The sequence below is a fragment of the Callorhinus ursinus genome, unplaced genomic scaffold (assembly GCF_003265705.2).
Source record: "Callorhinus ursinus isolate GAN/ISIS: 27379988/994484 unplaced genomic scaffold, GSC_fseal_2.0 scaffold4, whole genome shotgun sequence".
Classification (NCBI taxonomy): domain Eukaryota; kingdom Metazoa; phylum Chordata; class Mammalia; order Carnivora; family Otariidae; genus Callorhinus; species Callorhinus ursinus.
This window is the reverse complement of record NW_027397066.1, coordinates 115,370,035-115,393,641: the sequence shown is the minus strand read 5'-3', so window position 1 is coordinate 115,393,641 and position 23,607 is coordinate 115,370,035. Positions and strand designations below refer to the sequence as shown.

The 23,607-nt window shown below is 35.9% G+C and overlaps 1 protein-coding gene across 1 annotated transcript in view; it reads left to right on the top strand.

Moving 5' to 3' along the window:
* SLC7A11 (solute carrier family 7 member 11) overlaps positions 1-23,607 on the top strand; it is a 72,726-nt gene that overhangs the window by 25,797 nt on the left and 23,322 nt on the right. The window contains exon 6 of the mRNA XM_025874190.2: positions 3,305-3,349. Coding sequence (XP_025729975.1) covers positions 3,305-3,349 — 45 coding nt within the window. The remainder of the gene's footprint in view (positions 1-3,304; positions 3,350-23,607) is intronic.

The window sequence follows — 23,607 nt, the reverse complement described above, 5'->3', positions numbered from 1 at the left end:
CTTACTTTCTAGTCATTAAAAAATAAACTTGACTGCTAACTTTTTAGATCACCTTTACTGCTACTGTTCTGTCAGCTATTCAAATGCTTCTACTTAAGACATAGTCCTTAAAATATTGGATGCCTTAACCTTGTTAAAAGATAAACTGAAGCATATTAAAATTTTTAAGAGTTTACTTGAGCAAAAGTTGATTTGAATCAGGCAGCATTTAATCTAGCAGATAGAAAGGAGCTCTGAGGAACTGCATAAAATGAGACTTTTATAGGCAGAAGGGAGAAGGAACAAAGAACTTAGTGTAGGCAAAAAAACAGGCTGGTTTTTGCAAGGTTACTTTCATGTAAGCAATGGCAGGGATCTGTCAGGAAGATTGCCTAACTAGTACCAATCAAGTGTTTCCTGATTTGTTTAAAATTCCCTTACTGGGAGAGCAGAAACTATAATTATCTTGGTTTGGTGTTGTGGGGCTTAGCATAAGCAACTCCATTTTGGACTTGTTGTCTAGTTTTTGACAACCATGAACATCAACTTCGTAGTTGTGAATTTAGATGGGTTTTTATAAAGATGAGATAAGACAGGTTTCTCTTTCTTATATTAAGTTATGAGATACTTTAAGTATATTAAAGCTGTTGGGCTAATATTTTAGCCATTTGGTTTTAAGTAATAGAAAAATTTGTACTTACAGACCCAAGCTTCTGTGTACCTATATAATGGCTGTTTTGCCTTCTGCAGAAAAATAAGAGAGCAGAAGAGTGTTTTGAAAATATGACTTTTTATTTTGTGGAAATGACCTAAGCCTATCAAATGAAGAGATAGACATGTCTTTGTCTCTATATGTTTAGCTCTCCCATTATGATCCCTTGGTTTTCCCATCTTCACAATTCGGTTATCTATGTATGCTTATTTGAGGATGGAGTTTACCTCAGTTGTACATCTTGGAATCTGGAAAAAGAACTATATGTTGCCTAACTGAACATAATAAAAAAATTATAAGGGCTTTAAAGAGTCTTGAGCAGTCCCTTTCGATTGGAAAAATAAGGGTACAAGGTGGTAGACATTTTCTGGGTGGGATAAGTAGAGTCACAGAGTAAAAGAAAGGAATCTGAATTTCTCTAGGGCCATAATTTAGGGTAATATTTGTAATCCTATGAAACGTGAAAGTGAAATATTGTATGCCTAGAATGCTTTTTGTCATGTGAGGGACCCAGAAAAGTGTTCAGAACTTGGGAAAACTTCATAGTCTTGTGACTTGAGGTTATTTGGATGGGCATATACCAGAAAACAGTGAATGGAAAGGAAGACGTGCAAATTGAGAATCTATTATCTTTGATACCATTGTCAGTTCCTACTTGCCCTTTTGTGTTTATATATGGCCAACTCCCTAAAACTGTGAAATGCTATTGTCATACATCTCTTGCCCTATAAGCTTTGATTGACTTGCCAACACCACTAAAATCTGGATTCCTGGAAGCCAAAGCCATCTGGTACTTAAATTCTGTTCTTGGGGTGCCTGGGTGGCTCAGTCGTTAAGCGTCTGCCTTCGGCTCAGGTCATGATCCCGGGGTCCAGGGATCGAGCCCCGCATCGGGCTCCCTGCTCAGCAGGAAGCCTGCTTCTCCCCCTTTCCCATTCCCCCTGCTTATGTTCCCTCTCTCGCTGTGTCTCTCTCTGTCAAATAAATAAATAAAATCTTTAAAAAAAAATAAATAAATTCTGTTCTTACTGCTCCTGTCACACTTTGCAGTGCAAAATAGTAAACTGTTGCTCACACCCCCTTGCTCGTGCAGGGTACTCAGTCTGGACTGTCCTTCACCACTTCACTAGGGCTCGATGTTGAGCATTTCTGAAGACTCCACTTGGGTGATGCCTTCTCTAGAAAACCTTCCTGACTTGCCAGTCTGGGTTAGGCTTTGTCCCTGGCTCCCACTGTCCTTGTATATGGTCCAGCACTGACGCCTGTGCTCTGTCACACTATTCTATCGGCCATTCTATAAACCATGGGCTCCTTGAGGAGAAGTACTATGGGTTTCCCACTTTGTTTTCCCCACTCACTGAAACATGATAATCTCCTATATTGCTGGGAGTGCAAAAACGGGAAAAAATTGTTTGACAGTAAATGTACATCTACCCCATGACCCAGTGATCATATTCTGAGTGTATGCTGAAGAGAAATGATTGCGTGGGCCCCCAAAAAACATGTACAGGCATATTTATGATATCTATTATAACAGCTGTAAGTTGAAAGTAATCTGAAACCATCAACAGTAGAAAGTATGGTGTAATAAAATGAACAATATCAATAAAAACAATGAATTATTGCTATATATAACAGCATGGATGAGACTCACAAAAAAAAAGTCCAGAAAAAAAAGCCAGATGCACAAAAAAATAATTATTGTATAATAGTGATACAAGCAAATATTAGTCTATTGTGGGTTTTTTTTTTAAGATTTTATTTATTTATTAGAAAGAGAGAGACCACAAGTAGGTAGAGAGGCAGGCAGACGGAAAGAGAGAAGCAGATTCCACGCTGAGCAGGGACCCCAATGCGGGGCTCGATCCCAGGACCCTGGGATCATGACCTGAGCCCAAGGGAGACACTTAACCAAATGAGCCACCCAGGCACCCCAGTGTTAGTCTATTTTGATCAAACAAGTAAAACTAATCAGAGGTGAAAATAGAATAACAGTTGCCTTTACAAGAGAATGGTATTGACTGGAAAGGGCCATAAGGGAACCTTCTAGGGTTCTAGGACTGTTTTATCTCTTGATCTTTTCGTTGGTTCCATGGGTGTATAAATATGTAAAAATTCATCAAGTTGTTGATTAAGATTTGTGCACTTTACTCTTCATATGGTATACCTCTATAAAAATGTTAAAAAATAAAAAAATAACTCTGTACATATGGTTTAATAGAAAAATGATCTATGGGAACTTGGATTGTTGGAGATTTTTATCTTACAATAAGTATTTGTTTTTAAATTTTTTTTTAAAGATTTTATTTATTTAATTGACAGAGAGAGAGAGAGAGAGAGAGAGACAGCGTGAGAGGGAACTCAAACAGGGGCAGTAGGAGAGGGAGAAGCAGGTTTCCCGCTGAGCAGGGAGCCCAATGTGGGGCTCAATCCCAGGACCCTGGGATCATGACCTGAGCCAAAGGCAGTCGCTTAACCAACTGAGCCACCCAGGCGCCCCTGTTTTTAAATTTTTTATAATTCTGAGTTTGATTATAAATGTTTAAGAATTGACATTTTGGGTTATAATCGTAAAATATATTGATAATATATAACTCATTTACATCTTTTTAGGTTCTATCTCAACTTTGTTACTGAAGAAGTGGAAAATCCTGAAAAGTAAGTGGCCATATTTACTCTGAAATATTTATGAGGAATAAAATGTAACATTATACAACTGAAAAAGCAGACCTAAAGAAGCTCCTCAGTAGGGGCTAATTACCTCGATCCTTATACTCCTCCTCATTTTCTTAGGCAGATAAAATTTATTTGAATTTATTATAAATTAGATGTAAATAACTTTAGTATCTATTCCACATTCAACATGAAATTATCTGATAACCTGAAAGTATAAAATACTAAAGTTATATTTTAAGTAATCCATTTCATAAAAGCCTGCATACAACTTACCATGGACTTTCAGCTGCCCACAGATGTTCCATAAAACATGAACTCTTTCTAATAATTCATGTGAGTTTTTTGGTAACTATTCAATTAAAGAGAATAATGCAATTAATGAACAGTTAGTTATGAAAGCTGAGAAGTAACTGCAGAATACTATAAAAACTTGTAAATTTTAGTAGCTGGATGATTGCTTTTACTTTTTGTTCCTAGGTAATATTTTTGATGATTAGGTAATTTGATGATGATTTACATAATGTTCCTAAATTGAATTATTTTTAACTCAGGACTTAGATAAGTGAATTTTGTGGTTTCCATAAAAACGTTTGACTTTCTACAGGAAAGCAACATAATCTATGGGCAGAAGAGGGAAATTTTAAGAAATGCCATGTAAGATATGGACTGAATTATTAGGTAATTTAACTCATCTGGCATTCATTAAACTTCTACCATGTTTTAACCAATGTGCTAGGAACTTCTTACATGATGAATAAAGCTTGTATTTACGATTTTATGGTCTAGTCAGTTAATCAAATGTGTAAACAAATGAAAGTAGCATAGTATGATACCATAATAGATTATTTACTCAATTTGACAGAGAGTAAAGGAGGAAATACTTAACTCTGTCTAGGGAGATGTGCTTATTATGTAGGGTCTCAAATGATGAACAGGTATTTTTAGGTAAAAAAGAGTGAGAAAGAGTGAGAGTGAGAGAGAGAAGGAAAAAGGGGGAAAGACATCCAAGAAACAAAACATGTACAAAGGTGAGCAAAGGTGAGTCAGTATGAAATTGCCTAAGTATCAGAGAATAAGCTCAAATGTTCACAATTCACATTAAGGTAAACAAAGAAATTCTGGCACTGAGTATATCGGGAGGGAGATAGTAAGCCGATTAGATCTGGCCACGTAGTGGGGTTGTCAGAATTTTGAACATGCAAAACAGCAATCGGGGTTAAAATGATGTGTCATACTATCTGATTCAACTGTTATGCAAATCAATATGTAATTTAAACATGTGAAAAAGTTATTTTATTGAGAAATATGAGAAATTTATGACAGCACTTTCATATTTATAACTGGAATTGTGGTAGAGAACATACATTTACCAGGAACTCGTCTCTTCTAGCATTACTTTGAAATGATAAGCCACTTTGTGACTCCAAATCTATTGATTACAGAGATAAATAGGTTGCCCTGTTTTTACTGTTTTTGAGAATAGTGTGTAAGTGGTAACACAGAGAACATATTGCTCTTACTAGATTTATATATGTAAAATATGTATTGAATTTCCATTGTATAAAAGAGATATATATGGTTTATGTCTTTTAAGTCTAAAGACCCTTTAGAGAGCCCAGTTATGAAAAATCTAGTATCAGAAATATTTCTTAGGGAAAAAAAAAAGGCAAGCTGTAGGTTTGTGGATAAGACCTATAGTGTGACATTTGTTATATGGTACATCAGTGGTATAGATACAGTTCAGATTCTCTTGTAATGGTGTTTAACAGTTTAAGTGTGGTTTTATTTGCTGTATATATAATCCTATTGTGTATATTAAGCATATTTTGAAATTATTTATGCCATGATTACCTTGATCTGAATTTCTGATGCATTCTATTGAAAAAGTATGCCATTCAAGATTTTCTCTCTCTTTTTCTTTCTTAATTTAAGGGTCTTAGTTTTACACGTTGATCATGTCCATGATTCAGTATGTACAACTACTAAAGAACAGTTTTGTATTGATTTGGTGTTTTGTCGTTTTTGTTGCAGAGAAGTTTCCTCATCTCAAAAAAGTGAGAATAATTATAGCACTTACCTCATTGGGTGGTGGTAATGAGTTAATATGCATAAAGTTCCTATATTAGTGACCGTACTTTTTAATCTCTACATAATTGGTTGTTTTTACTGTAATTATATTCTGATTTTAAGAACAACATAAAGTATTACTCATATTAGAGTATTTCCTCGGTTACAGTATCCTAAGCCATTCTCTTTCTTCAGTATTTCTGAAAGAAATATGAAAAATTATTTCACACCATATTGAAGCCTGTTCCATAAACTTTCAGCACTGAAATTGAATATGCATTTTATGATCTCTCCTCTTCTTGTGTACAGATTTCATTTAATTTTTTCTATTCAGAGAAAGTAAACTAGTATTTTAAGGGAAAAACATAGGATACAAGAGTTTCATAATAATTTAAAAGTAACTGTCAAAACTGATTTAGACTGATTATTATCACTAGGTATGCCAGACAAAATATTTTCATTTTCTGGCAATCATGATTCTGTAAATGTCATTAAATATTTCTAAATACTTTTTTTTTAGTTTAACTCTTTTATTTATTTATTTATTTATTTATTTATTTATTTATTTTAATACCCATCACCAGGCTAACCCATCCCCCCGCCCCCCTCCCCTCCAGAACCCTCAGTTTGTTTTTCAGAGTCTATCGTCTCTCATGGTTCGTCTCCCCATCCGACTTACTCCCCTTCATTCTTCCCCTCCTGCTATCTTCTTCTTTTTCTTTTTTCTTAACATATGTTGCATTATTTTAATTTGATATTTTAAGGTCTTAAACTAAGGAACTTCTCAGGAGAGATTAAGTAAGAATCTATGGAATTTTAGGTCCAGGTAATTAGTAACTGCTAAGTCTTAAGTTGAAGAAAGAAACCTCTGGTACTTTTTTGTTCTGCTATACTAGGGTACTTAAGTATCCAATTTTTGCCTAGAAGATTCTGTGTAAAACTTAGGTTACCTGTTTGTTTTCTCAAAATCAGAATATAAGAAATCCACAAAATCCCCTTAATGGAAAGCAAAGACTAAATTTGTACTGTGTACGTATCAACCAAAGAAATTCAGGGTTCTAAGCAACTTATTCAGTGCCTTAATTTTAAAAACAGCATTTCCCTATAACGTTGACAATCAGTCCAGGTCTTTTAAAACTAAGTCTTATTTTTTAAACACAAGGAACAATTTGGGAAATATTTATGGTTGAACATAGAGAACAGATGGTAAAGTTATGTGAACCTCGTCCAGATGTGTAATTTGTATTATTTTGTAGGTAGATATAGCTCCAAAATATCTTTAGTTACAAGGGAGAATAATTATAATTCCGTCTCCTTTGTGACATGCCAAGATAAATGTGTTTCCCAATCAGTCATGGGTGCATGTGTCCAGGTGTGCTGCAACGGGTAACTTCCTGGCAGCTGGTGAAATGAATCATCGGCTGAACATACAACACCTTTTACTATCCCCCTCCACCTAGGCAATAAAATTTTGCTAAAATTGTGACCTAATAGAAAAAGTGATCATTAATTATATCACTGAAAATAGCAATGTGATTTAAAATATACAGAATGTAGAATAAGGTTTCATGATCACAATTGACTATCCTTTACATATAATTTAATTTCGGTGGAAATCTTTCAAATTACCTAATGTCACTCTATGGAGTAATTTTGGAAGTGCTGTTATGAGCATGACTTATAGTACAGTTCTCTAAGTGTTAAAACAAGTGAGAGGTAAACTGGGAGATTAATGGAATCAAAATAACTAGCTCCTGACTTCTTTCTTGTATTATGTCTCACTTTCTCTTTAAAGCTTGTAAAGCACTAATCCTAAAAATTGGGGTAAAATTCCGGCTATATGATTACATTTATAATGCTAAAAATGTTCCCAGTGTCTTTTTATAATGTTTTCTTCTCTAAGAGTAGTTTTGGATCTAAGGAAGTATCAATCCTTTAAGAGGCACTTAATATATTTATGTAAAATGACAGTAATTATTGTGGAAATTTTTGTAACATTTTGTAATTATCTATAGCATGGTGGCTGACTCCGTAAGAGCAAAAATAGTATTCTGAGGAGCAAGAATGTCCGAAGTTTGGACCATGAAGGTGATAGAATCCCAAAGAATATCTGAATGGCCCCCCATCAAATGAAATGCCTAGTAGTAGTAAGGATGGCTAATGTGTACCTTCGTTTTTAAACACCGAAGTGTTTTTCTTCGCAAATATAATGAGTTTTGCCTTATGACATTACTTGTGTGGAGACTGTGCAATCTATCATTGTTCCCAAAGTTACACAGTGCAAAGAACATATCATTGAGATGTATAATGTTTGTAATCCTGCTCTTCAATTGATCAATCATGTCTTGTGTTGAGGAAAGCCAAGAAATGAATTGCTTTACTTTGACCTTGGGGGTCTGAGATTAGTCGGTTTGTCTATTAGACTTGTTCCAGTGTTCTTCTCACTTCATTTATTCCCTCTGTCTTCAAGAGTTGGAAATAGTCGACTTGGTGGAAGTCAGTAAAGCTTGATATCATCAGTCATTTTTAAAGAACAGGCTATCAACATGGTCTGAATAATCAACTTTAATAGAAGGTTTAAATAATCAGAATGTCATGTTTAATTAATACTTTGCCTACTTCCAATTTATATTAATTGATGCCTGAAAGTCATCACACCTTGTACCAACGATAACTTGGAAGAAGAGAAACTTGGCTTGGGGAAGATGCCCAAAGACCTTTATTTAGGGCAGTGTGATCGATCAGACTGGTTCATAAATGGTCCATGATCACGTTATTTGCGTTCAGTTCAGATATTGCCATCTTAAATTCTTATGTGTTTCTATTCTTATTGATTAATATTAAGTCAGTGTAAAGGCATTTCTTAATAACCACTATACTGTTTTATAAGGCCTATTGCTTACAGGACATGTAAAACTGTTAACCTGATTAAAAACACAGCAGAACAAACCAATCTAAAAATCTTGCCCGAATGTTCTATAGCTAAGTTGCATGACAGAACATTAAAGGTTGATTTGAGGTCTTTTATTTTGCATTTTGGCATTTTAAGGATCCAGTTTTCTATGAGAGACAAATCTTCATCTTTATCTAGTTTGTAGCTTTCTAGCTTAGCCGTTGCTGGAAAATAGCATATAATGTCACGAGTATATAAATGTGTAGATTACAGCACTACTATGAGTTGTGATTTTTTTATTACAAAGCAATGTTATCTGCATTCTTAGAATATTTCTGAAGTTTATTTGACAAATACTCAAGTGATATATGTTCTTAAGGAATGTAAACTAATTTCCACAGAGAATTAGCTCACTGCAAATAAATGCATATAAAAAATCTGGATTATTAAGCAGAATTAATTTGTAAAAGTATTTGCTGAATGAATTTCTTCAAAATGATGTCTCCTAATTGGGTTAACTTATAAAAAATTTTTAAAGATTTTATTTATTTGAGAGAGAGTGAGATATAGTGAGAGAGAGCACGAGCAGCAGGGGGAGAGGGAGGAGCAGGCTCCCCGCGGAGCAGGGTGCCCGATGCAGGGCTCTGTCCCAGGACCCTGGGATCATGACCCGAGCCGAAGGCAGACGCTTAACCGATTGTCACCCAGGCGCCCCTAAAATTGAATTTATACCCAAGTTACAAAGATTACTTTGGCATAATGAAGTATCTCTTTATTAATGACAATAAGGAATTGTTAGAATTATCTTAATATGTGACAGTGCTTCTCTTCAATCATTGAAATAATTGATGCCTAAACTAAAATCATTCTATTTTGTGCATTTCTTCTGGAAATATAGGTAAAAAGTTTGGTATATCCTTTTTTAAATATGTTTCAAAATATGTATATAATCATACTGGTTGAGCCACTGATATCACAGAGAAGAGATGATTCTATTTTCAAAGAACAAGGTCACCAAATTACTCTTCCTGGCTTTGCTTAGTCTAAAAATTTCTCAGTGATGGAACATGTGGTTGATGTACCCTGGGATAAAAATTCTTGCATTTCTCAGCTTCACATATGCATAAAAAATACATTTGGCTCAAACACAGTTTGTTCATGTAAAGTTGAAGTGTCAAATAAGTGGTGCAGAAATTATAGGATTATATTATAATATTTTATCAGGCAGTAATAGAAGAAGACAGATATTAATCCTTCAAGTGCTTTGTGGAAGCCATTTAGTTTAGTTTTTTTTTTTTTTTTTTTAAGGATTCTGACCCCATTAGGTGGCAAAAATTTGAAGGTCAATGCTTTTGACTATTTTACATCCTTTCATATTACTTGTTGCTAAATTTTAATTTTAATTTTATTGAAGTTTATATTTTGAGTTTAGAATCATGAACTAATGTTTTAGGTGAAGTACAAGTGGCTGATTTAAATTTACCCTATGTTTCTGTTTCCTTTAGTTATTCATAAAATAAGAGACCAGAAATGGTATAATGAGTGGAATCAAAAAATTTCAGAATTAGGAGGGCTCTTGGACACTGTGTAATCAAGCTCTCCATCAGGGGCATGAATCACCTCTATAATATCTTTAAACAGATGTAACTCATATAAAATAAAATGAGAAACCGACTATACCTATTGTGAACTGGGCTACCAATATTTTTTGCTTTCACATGTTGATTAGCAGCCTGTTAATTTCTGTGACCATTTCAAGCTTTGATAAATTGTTGGTGGGTAGTATAAAGAGGGTAGGGCAGACGTTTTGACTGTAACAGGTACAACCCAATGAAAAATTAAATGACACACATCAGAGGTTACAGAGTTAGAATTCTTTTATCTGAAAGGAAATACCTTTTGCAATCAGATGTAAATGTCAGTCATTAGATTGTCTCCTGCTTTTGAGTTCACAGTTTAGTGACTCCCTTATCCATATTCTCATTTATGCAAATAAGCTACTTTTCTCTGTGCCTGGATTTGAATGTTAATGATCGTACCCCAAAAAGTAGCTCACAGATAAGTTTTACATTCTGGGGTATACTTGGTGAAAAACTTCTTAGACCACTGCTATCTTGTCTGTGGTCTGCTGCTTGGCATTTATTCAGATTCAGTGTTGTTTAAAATTCACAAAAATAGAATAATATCCCATGTTGTTCTTTATGCACAGAGACAAAATGTGTCCAGGCCATTGTATTTACACTGGCCATACACTGTCATAATTTTGATAATTTTACTCTAGTCATAATCAAACATTGACTCAGCTTATCGATCTACTCAGGAAAATGAGTAACTTTTGAATTTGTATAGGCACAAGCTAAAACTGTATTACCAATGTAAACATCTAAAATGAAGCAAATGAAGTTGAGACTTCCCAGTGAAGAAAGATTTCCTTCACTTTTAAATGAACTGTGAAAATATTTACTTACTGAGTCTTTGAAAATAGCACCAGTTTAGGAAATCAAAATTCTAAGACTATCTCCTCTTTAAGTAGCTATTTGACCTTGGGCAGGCCTCTAAGTTGCTTCTGAATCTTTGTTTATCAGTCTTAAATGGAGGGTGTTAATTCCCATATTAGAGTTCTCGTGGGGTTGTGAGGATAAAATATGTGAAATTCAAAAATGTTAATGAGCTCGACAAGTAATATACAAACGGTTGCCATCTGCAACCCAAACCTATATTCTTGAAAGATTAGAACATTTCATAATTTTTGAAAAAAATTAGAGGATTAGCATAATTGTTTTATGAACAGGGGTGCCTTTTCTACACAAATGACCTATTAATCAGCTTGAAAAGTTGTTCTGCATCATCAGCAAAGTACCCAATTATTAGTAGATAAAAGGTTCAAAAGATGATGAGAACTGCTTTTTATTTAGTAGTCTCTAATCTCCCTTAGGTAGCAATATGCTCACGCATCATAATCAGGATAAATTTCTTGGCAGGTTTTTTTTTTCCTTTTAAACCAAATATTTGTATGCCCACACCCATACTGTCACCAGCACACTGTGGGCCGATGGTGCTGATATAATGGATGGACTATTTGTACTTCCAGTGCAGTCACTTATTTTTAGGTTTACTCTCTCACCAAGAAACTCCTTTATGAAATTTGACAAACAAGGGTTTGATCTGAGTGACTGGCATCATGTATTTAAATTTTTATTCTAATTTCCAGAAGAGAAGCTATTGAATTGGTATAAAACAGGAGAACACAAGTATTAGTTTACCCCCCAAATGTTTTTTTTAATGAATTTTTGCCTAACTGAAAAATGCATAGCCTTTATTAAAAATATAAATTGTATTTGTTATCTTAGTAATAGATGGATTACAAAGTAACACTTCAGATTATTTTTCAATAATATGATGTATATTATTTCCATTGTTTTTTTTTAACGTGGGGCCCAAACTCATGACCCCAAGATCAAGAGTTGGATGCTCTACCCACTGAGCCAGCCAGGTGCCCTTATTTCCATTCTTCAGTTGAGAAAGTTAAAGCTCATAGAAGTGAAGTAATTTTTCATGGCTGTGTAATTAGTGAGAAGATTAGGATTATAATCCATGTTTGATATAGTGCATGGACTGTTTGTTTTCAGAGAGCTTGTACCCTTTCCAGCATGCCAACTGGTCTCTTTTAAGAGGCAAAGCAGAAGTGACTCATGTGTGTACAAGGTGTTGTAATGGTTAAGAAAGTAACTTTGCGGTGGAAGAGGAAGTTGGAAGAAAAGTAGGATTTACAAAGGTAGAAGAGAGAAGTCAAGCCATCTCAATGGGGAATGGGCATACACAAAGTCCTAGTTTCAAGGAATAATGTATAGATTGCTCTAGCTTCAGCAAAGGATTGTAAAGAAGAGGGGAAGGCAAAATGGTAGTAAGATGTGGATGCTGATATGGGGTGAGCCTCCATTATAAGAATTTTGGACCTGAGCCAGTAGCCAGTGGGATAGGGTGAGTGGGGGTGTGTAGCAAGTTTTGGGTATATATGAAATGGTGGTTAGGGAAGATGTACCTGATGGCAGGTTCAGTGGGTTTTCCTTTTGTGACATATGTACAGTTTAAAGAGAGTTATAATCTGTGAAGTCACATTTCAGGCTTCTTTTATACGTTTATTATCAATAAAAGCAAATGTCTTTGAAAAGTTAATTGCCTTCTGGACCTGAACATTACTACAGTCAGACATGGTGACAAATAATGTGGCAGAAAATTCTGGCAAATAGCATCATAATGGCCACATTGTCCCAACTCAAAGATAGGAACTAAACTGCTTAGAGAAAATGGATGAGTCAACCTGGTGTTCACATACTCTCTTAAAAAATAGAGTTGTCCTTTTTTTTTTTAATGAAAAAGATGGAATAATTTATTCTCTATTCCAGAGGAAGAGCAAATGAGATCAATTTAAATGAGAAGAAAGTTCATTTTAAGATAAAATTATATTCAAAAGTATTGAAACAAGAAAAATCTCAAAATAGAGATAAAAGAAATGATCATTTAGCCATGATTCTTTAGATGCTTAGGTGGAAAAATGAGGCAGACCATTGCTTAAGCTTGCTTCTAATTCTATAATATTTTGGTTCTATTTTTAAGTTAGTGAATATATGGGAACCAACGCGGGGAATCACATACTACACCACAGGTCTGTGTTACTGGAGAGAGGTGTCACATGCTAGGAAGATAAAGGAAACCCTTGCTTAAATTGTAAGGTCAAATAGAATCCTGAGTCAAAGTTTGGAAATATTTCAAATAAGATGTGTCAATGATCTGGCTTTCAAACATTTGGTATTCTAGCAAAGGGCGAGTTAAGGAGGGGACGGAGACAGCAATGTCAGTACAGGGGAAGATTTGGGCTGGAAAGCAGCGGGTACCACCAAGCACAGTGAGACTCACATTGGTGTTGTGGAAAGAGCTCTGTGCCTGGAGTCATGTGACTAAGAACTTCCAGTTCTGGAAATATGTAATTCTGTGACCATAGCTATAGCCTTTAATCCTCTCTGAGCCTCCAATTTCTCAGCTGTGGAAATGGAATGGTAGAGTATCAAATTCTGAGTTTCCTTTCAACTCTAGTATGTTCTATGATTCTTACAGATGACATGGAAGTACCTCGTTTAACATGAAGATATCATTTGGGAATATGGCCAACGGTGAGAAACATAGGCAGGAGATCTGTCTCAGGAAGAAAAACAGACCCAGAGAAAGGGATTTTGCAGCCAGTTTCTAGATATCATGATGATTGGGAGATTAGGTAGGACTAAAACTTTATGAGTTATTTCAGGAAATGATAAGAAGTCTGAATGGACAAATGGGGAAAGGGGAAACAAAGCCAGAGCGATACCCTACCACATGGGAACTTAATTATTAGATCCTGACATTCTACTGTCATGGTCATTCTCTTAGGGAATAGATAGCAAAGGATGTGATAATGTCTCTAAATTTCTAAATTCTTTCAGTTTTCATGTTACCCATGTGTACAAATAGTTCTCCACCCATTCACCTTCTTCCATTCACACATTGGCATGGCTGGCCTAGTTTATTAGACTAACTACCTATTACAAATAAAAAACACAGTGGACTTGACCTTGAGAAAATATGTCACAAAAGCCTGAGATTTTTGAGTTGGGAAGGAAGTAGCCGTCAAATTTTCTATCCCTTTCATTGTAAAGATAAAGAATTGAAGCCAGAGAGATGGATTGATTTGTCTATATTTACATTTGTTTATATTTAAAATAACTGATCCCTTTCTAGTCCTCTTTTCAAACACATAGCGTTGTTGAATACAAATCTAAGAGTGATGGATATGGCAAGATTTTAGCCTCGAAATTAGCTGGGGGGAAGAATGTAATCATTAGGAGTGACTGTATGTTATTTGAGATTGGAACGAAATGGCTTTTAAAAATGTATAAAAGCATTAACATTTGCCTGCATTTGACTTTCTAAAGCTGTTTTCAAACACATAATGGAAGAGGTCCTAGGCTAGCTGAATTAAATAATCTATTTCAGGTTGTTTATTGAAGGTCATTTGGTTACATGATTAAAACAGAAACTTTATGACTAGGAAATGCTGAAATGCTAGGATATTGTAAGGAAATAGTTGCTTTTTATTTTCTCTAAGATTTTTACTGACACACTGATTCTCAAAATAGTTCTGATATCTCTTTGGGGGGACAATATTTAATTTTTCTGTATTGATATTATCAAACAATCAAGATCTCACTTGCCATATTCTGGCCTGGGGCAAGCAAAAGAGAAATTGATATAAAAGACACGGTTAATTTTGTTTTGAGCCAGAAAATGACAAAAGAAATGAGTGAGATAGATTGCAAGAGGAGGTCATGCTTATAAACTACTGATTTGTAGCTGCTCGGGGTCTGGTGGAAGAAAGGGTAAATGTGTTTTAAATGTATGTAAGTGTTTTGCTATTTGATCCTCTTCATGCCATGGCCTCTGGCCAAGGAGAGGCGATCAGTGGCAAATGCTGGAAGAAGACAATGGCCAGTTGAACTCAGCGATGTCCGGAGCCCTTTGTCTTTTTGTCGAGCCACAACCTGAACTCTGAACTGCAGTGAGGGAGACAGCTTCAGCCTGGGTATGGAGGTGCTTTTCAACCTTCAAGTTTCTGATGCAAGTCCTCTTCTCCAAAAGACAGGGCTACTTCTGCTCCTGTTGTTGTCATTTCTTTTTTTTTAAGATTTTTTATTTATTTGTTTGAGAGAGGGTAAGACAAAGTGCACAAGCTGGAGGGGAGAGACAGAGGGAGAAGCAGACTCCCTGCTGAGCAGGGAGCCCGATACAGGGCTGGATCCTAGGACCCTGAGATCATGACCTGAGCTGAAGGCAGATGCTTAACCGACTGAGCCACCCAGGCGCCTGTGTTGTTACCATTTCTAAGGCGGCTCCCTGCAGACTTCCCTCACCTCTGAGCCCGGGCTCTCCAGCTCCATAGCTCAGATCAAGGGGCACCCGGGAGCACAAGACAGCCTGACGATCTCCCGCTCCTATTTCTCCTAAAAGACACATCTTGTTTATGCCATTTTTACGTGGCTAGGATGCAAATTTCCACCTAGCAGTTATGGTCAAATGATCCATTTAATCAAGTTCTAGAAAGGAAAACTTCTATGTTTTCTAGACCCTGCTAGAAAAAGTAATCGTAAAACTTTATGATTTTCATAGTATTTTCATTAACAGTAGGGGGTCTTTCCCCCTTTTATTTTAATAAAGTAGTAGTCAAATTTTAAAATACCAAAAACTATGTAGAAGAAAATTACAATCACCTGTTGTCTCATAATCACATCACATAGAAGCCCCGTTACTCTTTTGATGTTTTGCTTTTTCCCCGCGGTGTGCAATGTGCCTGTGTTTGTGCTTTGCTCATATGTATTGCATTATATTACTTGAGCTAAATGTACATATGCATTTTTCATCGTCACTTTGGCATTACATTATGGGTTTAATTGTTTATGTGTTGGCTGTTTCCCCTATGAGGGCCTGGGCCTCCTTCTGTGTCATTCATTGCTCTATCCCCAGCAGCTCAAGGGCACCCATGTAGTCTGTCCTGCCATCCAGATTTGTTGTATCTTAAGCTCAGCTCTAGCACTTTTTATTCATCTAGATCTACACTGCTTTTCTCACTTAACATCATTTCATTAGATTTTCCTGGATCTTGTGAATCTTAGCAACACCGTTTGTAATGGTGATACAGTATTTCACTGGGTAGGTATACCAGCATTTACTCATTTTTCTGTTAGGCATTGAAAATGTTTCCAGTTTCTTTTAGTGTAATAATGCTGTGTTATACATTTGATAGATAAATCTTTGTACATATTCAATTATTTTCTTAGGAAGATTGCTGGAAGAGAATTACTATGTCAAAGGCAATAGACTTTTAAAAAGTCTCTCTTTGTATTACCAAGATGCTTTCCAAAGCATGTACATTGGTTTCCTCACTCAGTAGCAATACTTAAGAATACTTAATCAGCATTGAGTGTCATTATTTACAAAAATCTTTGTTAATTTGTTAACTGAAAAGCAAAAATTATACCTCATTGTTTTAAATTGCATTTTTAAAATCACATATGAGGCTTAATACTTTCCCCATGTTTAGTAGCTGTATGTCGTTGACATTTTGGGGCATGAATATTTGTGATTCAATACAATTCTTTGTATATTATGGGTACTAATTCTTTATTATATTGATTGCCAAATTCTATCACAGTTTTTCATGTAACTAAATTTTCTTTATGATTTAGCTCATAGAACTTTGAATTTATATATCATAATTTAATTAAATATTTAAGTTTGTTACATTTAAATGTAAGTTTTAAAAATATTTCTGTGTATTGCTTTTCTGTCATAAATCTTTTTACATCCCTAGATCATTTAAATATCACTCATATTTTCTGTTTGTTTGTTTATTTGTTCCTGATTCCTTTTTGACATTAAGCTTTTTCACTTATGTGGAATGGATTTCTTTTAGCATGATATAACGTAGGCTTTTGATTCCCCCCAATTTTTCAATATCCCAGCATTTGTTGAACAGTCATATTACCCCCTAGTTTATGATATTTACTTACTTAGTTTATAACATTAACTCATAAATTATGACAGTTGTTATATACTAAGTTGTATTTTGAGGTAATTTATTCTGCTTGACTTATCTTTCTATTGATACATCAGCCAATTACTATATAATTTTTATTGAAAGTTTTAATATTCTTTCTTATCTGGACAGAAAGATGGCCTTACTTATTACTTTTTCTCTCTGAATAAATAAATATTCAGTGTAACATATTTGGAGGGAGGCAGTTTCTACTCTTGGCTTTTCATGAATAGGAAGAAAAACTGTATAATGCTTTGAAATTTAACACTCATAGTTTTTCAAATTATCTTGGTAGTATTATCTTGCAGTAGAATCTGCTCTATATAAAGATATATTCTATATGTATGGCTAAATCCTTTATGGTCCATACATTTCCTTTCCTGTATCCTACAGTTAATTATTAACTTGTTTTCTTCTCTTTCTTCTTTCACATTTTGAAAATACTAATTAAAGTAACCTACAAGGTACCTGTCATTGATACTAGTCTCACTCTTTTCCCCTTTATGCCTTTCTTTTTTAATCCTTGAACCTTTCTAACGGAGCACAATTTATAATGATTTTCTGTTTCCCAGAATATTTTTTTAACAAAACACCAAATGGTGTTATTAATGGAAATATCAATGGAAACATGCAAAAAATATTTCCTTATGATCCTTATAATTGTTGAAACTGCCCTTCTAGGGATCAAACATAAATGAAGTTAATTATTTTATATATATATATATTTATACATTATATATATTGTATTATATCATATTATATTTGAACCAGTTGAATTTATATTCCTGATAAAAAATCCTTTACCAAGTACATTATAAACATGGTAATAAACACAGTTCCTAAGCAAACATACATTAGAAAGAATAAGATATTTTTTCCTTGACACCTTTTTTATATATGAACCAAGTATCTGTTGGAAAATATTCGAGTCACATTTTTATACATCTTTTAGGTGTTTACTCCTTTTTGTTTTTTACAGAAGCAGAATGGCAATGTTGGAATATTTCATTACTAGCCTCTGTTTTCTTACGGTGGTTCCCGTTCATTTGGTATATTCTAAATTTATGCGTAAAATTCAACACAAAACCACAATTGAGTTGCTGTCTCAAACCTAACAGTCAATCGGGAAGCTCAGGGTTTTGACCAGGACTGTGAGTTGGCTGCCTTAGTGTATTTAGAAATGAGTTTTCCTCGAGCCCCTTTGCCTTCCTCACTGACGTCGGTTCAGTCTGCGGTCCATTTCCATTGGCTGCTTCATTTTGATTGCGAGGCCTGATCCCTCCCACGGTTCGAACACCCTGTTTGTTTGTTCTACTGACGCCCCACTGATGGCCGCCAGCCGGTCGTGCCGTGCTGTGTTTGTGTTTTATGGGGAAGTGTTCATGTGTGGTTGCTGTGTTTGATATTAAATCTGAGATGAACTTCAGGAGGTTTCCTGCTTTTTATTAAAAATGATTTTAGCTAGGGGCTGTGTTATCCTGTTCATAAATCAGACGTTCTGAGATTTAATAATTTAGAATTCTCATGAGGATTTGGTGGAATAAACATTTCTTTTCTCAGTTAAAGCTGCCTCTTAACTTTTTTTTTCTTTTTTCCTCTTCATAGCTTCCATTTATTTATTTTTTAAAAGTCTTCTTTTGGAAGGTTTGTGCAGATCTGTCTCATGGCTGTGAAAACAATGTAAAAGAAAGTCAAAATGATAGCTTCGTTTGGTTGAAGTAATTTAAATTGGTAACTTTTTTTTAAAGATTTTATTTATTTATTTGAGAGAGAGAGAATGAGAGATAGAGAGCACGAGAGGGAAGAGGGTCAGAGGGAGAAGCAGACTCCCCGCTGAGCAGGGAGCCCGATGCGGGACTCGATCCTGGGACTCCAGGATCATGACCTGAGCCGAAGGCAGTGGCTCAACCAACTGAGCCACCCAGGTGCCCCTAAATTTGGTAACTTTTATGAGTCCTCCCATCACTATTGCAAACAAGTTTCTATTTTAAAATTTTCTTAAATCCCATGTTATATCTTTCAAATTAGTCCTCTTGTCTCCCTACTTTAATGAACCACATGTCCTAGAAATAGAAGATTGATAAAAAGAAAAAAACAACAACAACCAGAAGCCAAGGAGGTCGGGAACTCTTTCCATATGTGGTTATAAGCTACATGAAAAGCAGAGGTATCTTTGAGGGTAACAAAGAGTCCTGTCAACTCCTCTCAAAAATGTTTGCACTACAGATTTAAAGGAAATACTTTGAGGGCACTTTATAATGCTCAGTGAATGGCCTTAAGTTCTTTGTAAAATTTGGTGAGTATGAATAGATGTAAATGACAAATGATAATATTACTACAAATGTCCTCCTAAAATTCAGGTGATTTTTTAAAAAGATATTTGCAATAAAGTTTTGATAAAAGCTGAGGCATAAAATATAGTGACTTGCAAAGACAATGCATGAGTGTCTCTGATAAAATGGTCTTGTAGTGTGGCCTTCCAGAGGTCTGACCTGATCTACCGATACCATTTTAGAATCTGGAAGAATGGACAGCCACTTTTCCTTTAAGTGATCTTTAGTAATGATCAATTTTTTTTCAGCCAGGATGATACTTTGAAGTTGTAATGATAGAAGGTGCTTTGATGGGCTGGCATTCCTGGTCGAGGATAGAATCATAACCTCCAGAGCCCAGGAGAAGAGACTGTAAAGTCAGCATCCTAGTCCTTCCTCCGAATGACAGGACAAGGCAATGGCAGGCATTTCCTAGGAATGCTCTGGTACACGAGCAAGTGCTCCACGGAGTTTTTAAAGTATTCTGTTGAACAATCTTTATGGATTAGCTCTATTTGCTAAAGTGGTTGAATAATAAACTTTCAGGTAAAATAGATTTTAGACTCTATTCATTCAATACCCTTTTTAATTTAATTACTTTATTTTTATTTATTTATTTTTTAAAGATTTTATTTATTCATTTGACAGAGAGAGACACAGCGAGAGCAGGAACACATGCAGGGGGAGTGGGAGAGGGAGAAGCAGGCTTGCCGGCGGGCAGGGAGCCCAATGCGGGGCTCCATCCCAGGACCCTGGGAACCTGACCTGAGCCGAAGGCAGACCCTTAACGACTGAGCCACCCAGGCGCCCCAATACCCTTTTTAAAAAAAGATTTATTTACTTATTTGAGAGAGAGAGAGAGCGAGCGCACACACGTGTAAGTTTGCATGTGTGTGAGTCATGGGTGGAGCAGAGGGAGAGAATCTCAAGAAGACTCCCTGCTGAGCATGGAGACGGACTTGGAGCTCAATCTCAGGACCCGTGAGATCATGACCTGAACCGAGACCAAGAGTCCGAGGCTCACCTGACTGAGCCACCCAGGTGCCCCAATTCAATACCCCTTTTAGCTGATAAGGAAGTTTAAACCTAGAGAGATCCAGTGATCTTGAGTCCCTGCAAGTGACCGGAATGTGAGTAGATCCAGCCTTCGGATTGGGGTCCAGAACATTTTTCAAAACTCTATGAACTTAAGACAAAATCAAAGGCAAAACTCTAGAGAAAAGATGTTGCGAAAAGACAATTTACAACTGGGATGGTGTATATATATATATACACACTCACACACACACACACACACACACATATACCAATATTTATATTGGTATTAGGATTTGGGGAATGGGGCTGAGAGAAAGTATGAAGGAGAGGGGAAATTAAAAGGTGGGCGAATGTGAGGACTGCTTCTGTTTTCCTAGTCCCTCAGTCACTGCACAGTGTATCTGACTTGAGAAAATTATTCTTAGAGAGAGATTTGCCTATGAATCCTTGTAGCCTAAGAAAGGGCATTAGTAATTATAAACTATAGCACAAAAGCTTATTGTTCAGAGGGTTTAACTTTTGAGCCAAAAGATAAAAGATCACAGAATTTCCGTTTCTGCTGTGAGTATGAATCTCTGTGAATGGACAGCCTGGAGAGCAGAGGGACGGCTTGCAGGAGGTTCTGCCATTCTCTGGGCCTTTGTGACCTCTTCGGGGAGTTGTGAACTGTTCCAATCAGGAGTCTGCATCATCACTTTCTTGACAGTGACATACCACCTCTCTCAACCGGCAAGGTGCTTGGCCCATCAACTCTATGTCTTCTCATTGTTGCCTTTCTCTACTGCTTCATCAGCCTGCTGTGTCATGTTCTCTGTGGTCCTGCCATATGGATTTATCATGTACTGAAGCCGGGCCATAACTCTTGGCTCGTCTATCAACTTTGAACCTTTCCTACTAAGAATGACCCTATGAATAAGGAGTATAAATAGGGACTTGTTGCAGTAAAAAAACATTATTTTCAACTTTATAGGGTCAAATATATACATACATACCTGTATAATCATTCATATATAGCTACTTTATGAAACGAATTCATGTATTTTCAAAACCGTACTTTAGGAAGCCAGTATTGGGTCCAAAAAATAATCTGAAGACATAATTCAACATGTAGAATGTAGAGCAGTGATTTTAAAACTATTCAAAAGCCTCACTTGTGTGGCAGAATATCAGTGCATAAAACAAATAAGAGAGGACGGATTTGGTTGAAGTGCGTGAGAACAGGGTGGTTTGTAATCTTGCCAATTGTCCAGTTTCTGTTCCGATTCCCAGAGCACCCAACTGGGAAGTCACTTGTCTATATGACCACCAGATATCGAAGTAAAATTATTACTAATAATTAGATTTGTCGTTGTTGGTCAGAAATGTCGAAGGCAATTTTTGGTGGTAGGAGCAGTAGTTTATTCGTCATGGCTGAACGTCTCCATGTTTACCTATTCCATTTCTTATCATGTGGCTGATCAGAAATGTGCCTGGACCTGATTTATGCATGTGTAGTAGGAGAAATGTCTCTTCCTTCCAAGATAGTGCTTATGGCCTGAGGGAATTTTGACTCTAATTCTCATTTACTATGCCAGAGTGGGTATATTTATTTTACGTGGCCTTGTTCTTGGCATAAAAGTATATTTATGTAACATTGCATTGTGTATTATTATATGTCCTTGGTCAAAACAAGAAGCGATTGTGCTTTGATCTTTGTTGGATTGGTGGCAATTGTTAGAAGTGCAGGAGATTTTGTATTTTAAAGTGGCAAACAAGGGGCTCTATCTTTGCTCTGTTTCTGGGAAGTCTGAATAATGACTAACTTTTACTATTCTCAGAAGTGAATGTTTTCATTTGGCTTTTGTAATTTGGGACATTGTTTTAAGAATTTTATATCATATACTGGTCTCTTATAAAACAATAAATACAGGATAAAATTTAATGAGGACCCATTTCAACTCTTATATAAACTAATTAATTGAGATCTTGATATAATGAGGCCTTTTATTCTATTAGTTAGGATAACACTGACTGCTACAGCAGACAAACGGCAAGTTTTCAGTGGCTTTAAACAATCAAAAATTTAATTTTTAAATCATGTAACAGTGCAGTGTTGGTGTACCTGGCTAACTGGTGGGCCTTCCTCCACATGTTGATTCTGTGACCTAGAGTCCTTCCATAGCGTGACTTTGCTACTCTGTAGATCCTCTGCAACAGCTCTCAGTTAGGCAAAGGGGTTGACAGGCGGCCCACTTCTTATCCAACTGGGCCTTTAACTGCCACATCAGTTGACATCAAGGATAAGTCACCTTCTCACCTAAATACAAGATAGTCTGGCAAACATGGCCCATGTGAGCAGCTCTTCTCAGGAACAATTTATACTGTGGAAAGAGGTATGCAAAGTGTGGTAGGTAGTTAATGTTTCAGCCATATATCTGAATTTTAGGGACTCTGTTACAAAGAATGGCTCACTGAGATGTTGCATTATTGTAGTGTACATCAGGCCAAGTCCTGAGGAAAATAATGAAATTTTAAAAGGCATATGGTAAAAACAGTGTAACAAAAATAAGAATTGAACATCGGTGTGAAATTCATTGTTATTAAAATATTTTATCTTTCCAGTTATTTAATTGCTAACATTTATTGGAAACCAATAATGTTTTTGTGTGTTCAAAATTGCCTACTAATATCTTTATGTTTATCCATGATAAATATGAATCATTGTAATATATCTGGAAGACATACTCTAAATCTCTAGAACATGAGAAAAAGTGAGATGTAGCCCATGGTTTTTTTTTTTTTTTTGAGTAAAATTCAAGCAAATGAAAATTTACTTTCAAGATTAATTTTATTTAGTGATGAATTTATTTTAATAGGATAAAAATAAGTATTTTGGGGGATTAAACGCTTATACTAACGCTTCTGATTGCTTCTCACCCTCTGTTTCTGAATTGTAAGTTTCCATCTCAGTTATTTGTTCTCTTTGGTGTTGCCGTACCTACTTCCCTCCTTACGTTCTCCCACGAGACGCCTTCAGCCCTGCAGTCTTGTAATCTGTGTCTGTTCATTTCTTACACCTCTCTGCAGGTCTTTCTGTCTTCTCTTTCTGTTTGCGGACTTCTTCATCTGTGGACAACGGAGGATGGTGAGATTTAGATTAGACCTGAGCGGTATTGAAATTTAAAATGTTTCAGTGGAAACATCCACAGCCTTGCGGTGATCCTGAGGAGCAGAGGGCTGGTGTTTAATGCCTGAAATCAGTGGGATCACTGTGTACCTTTATGTGACACTCTGCTGGTCACATCTCTGTGTTCATCCTTGGCCCAGA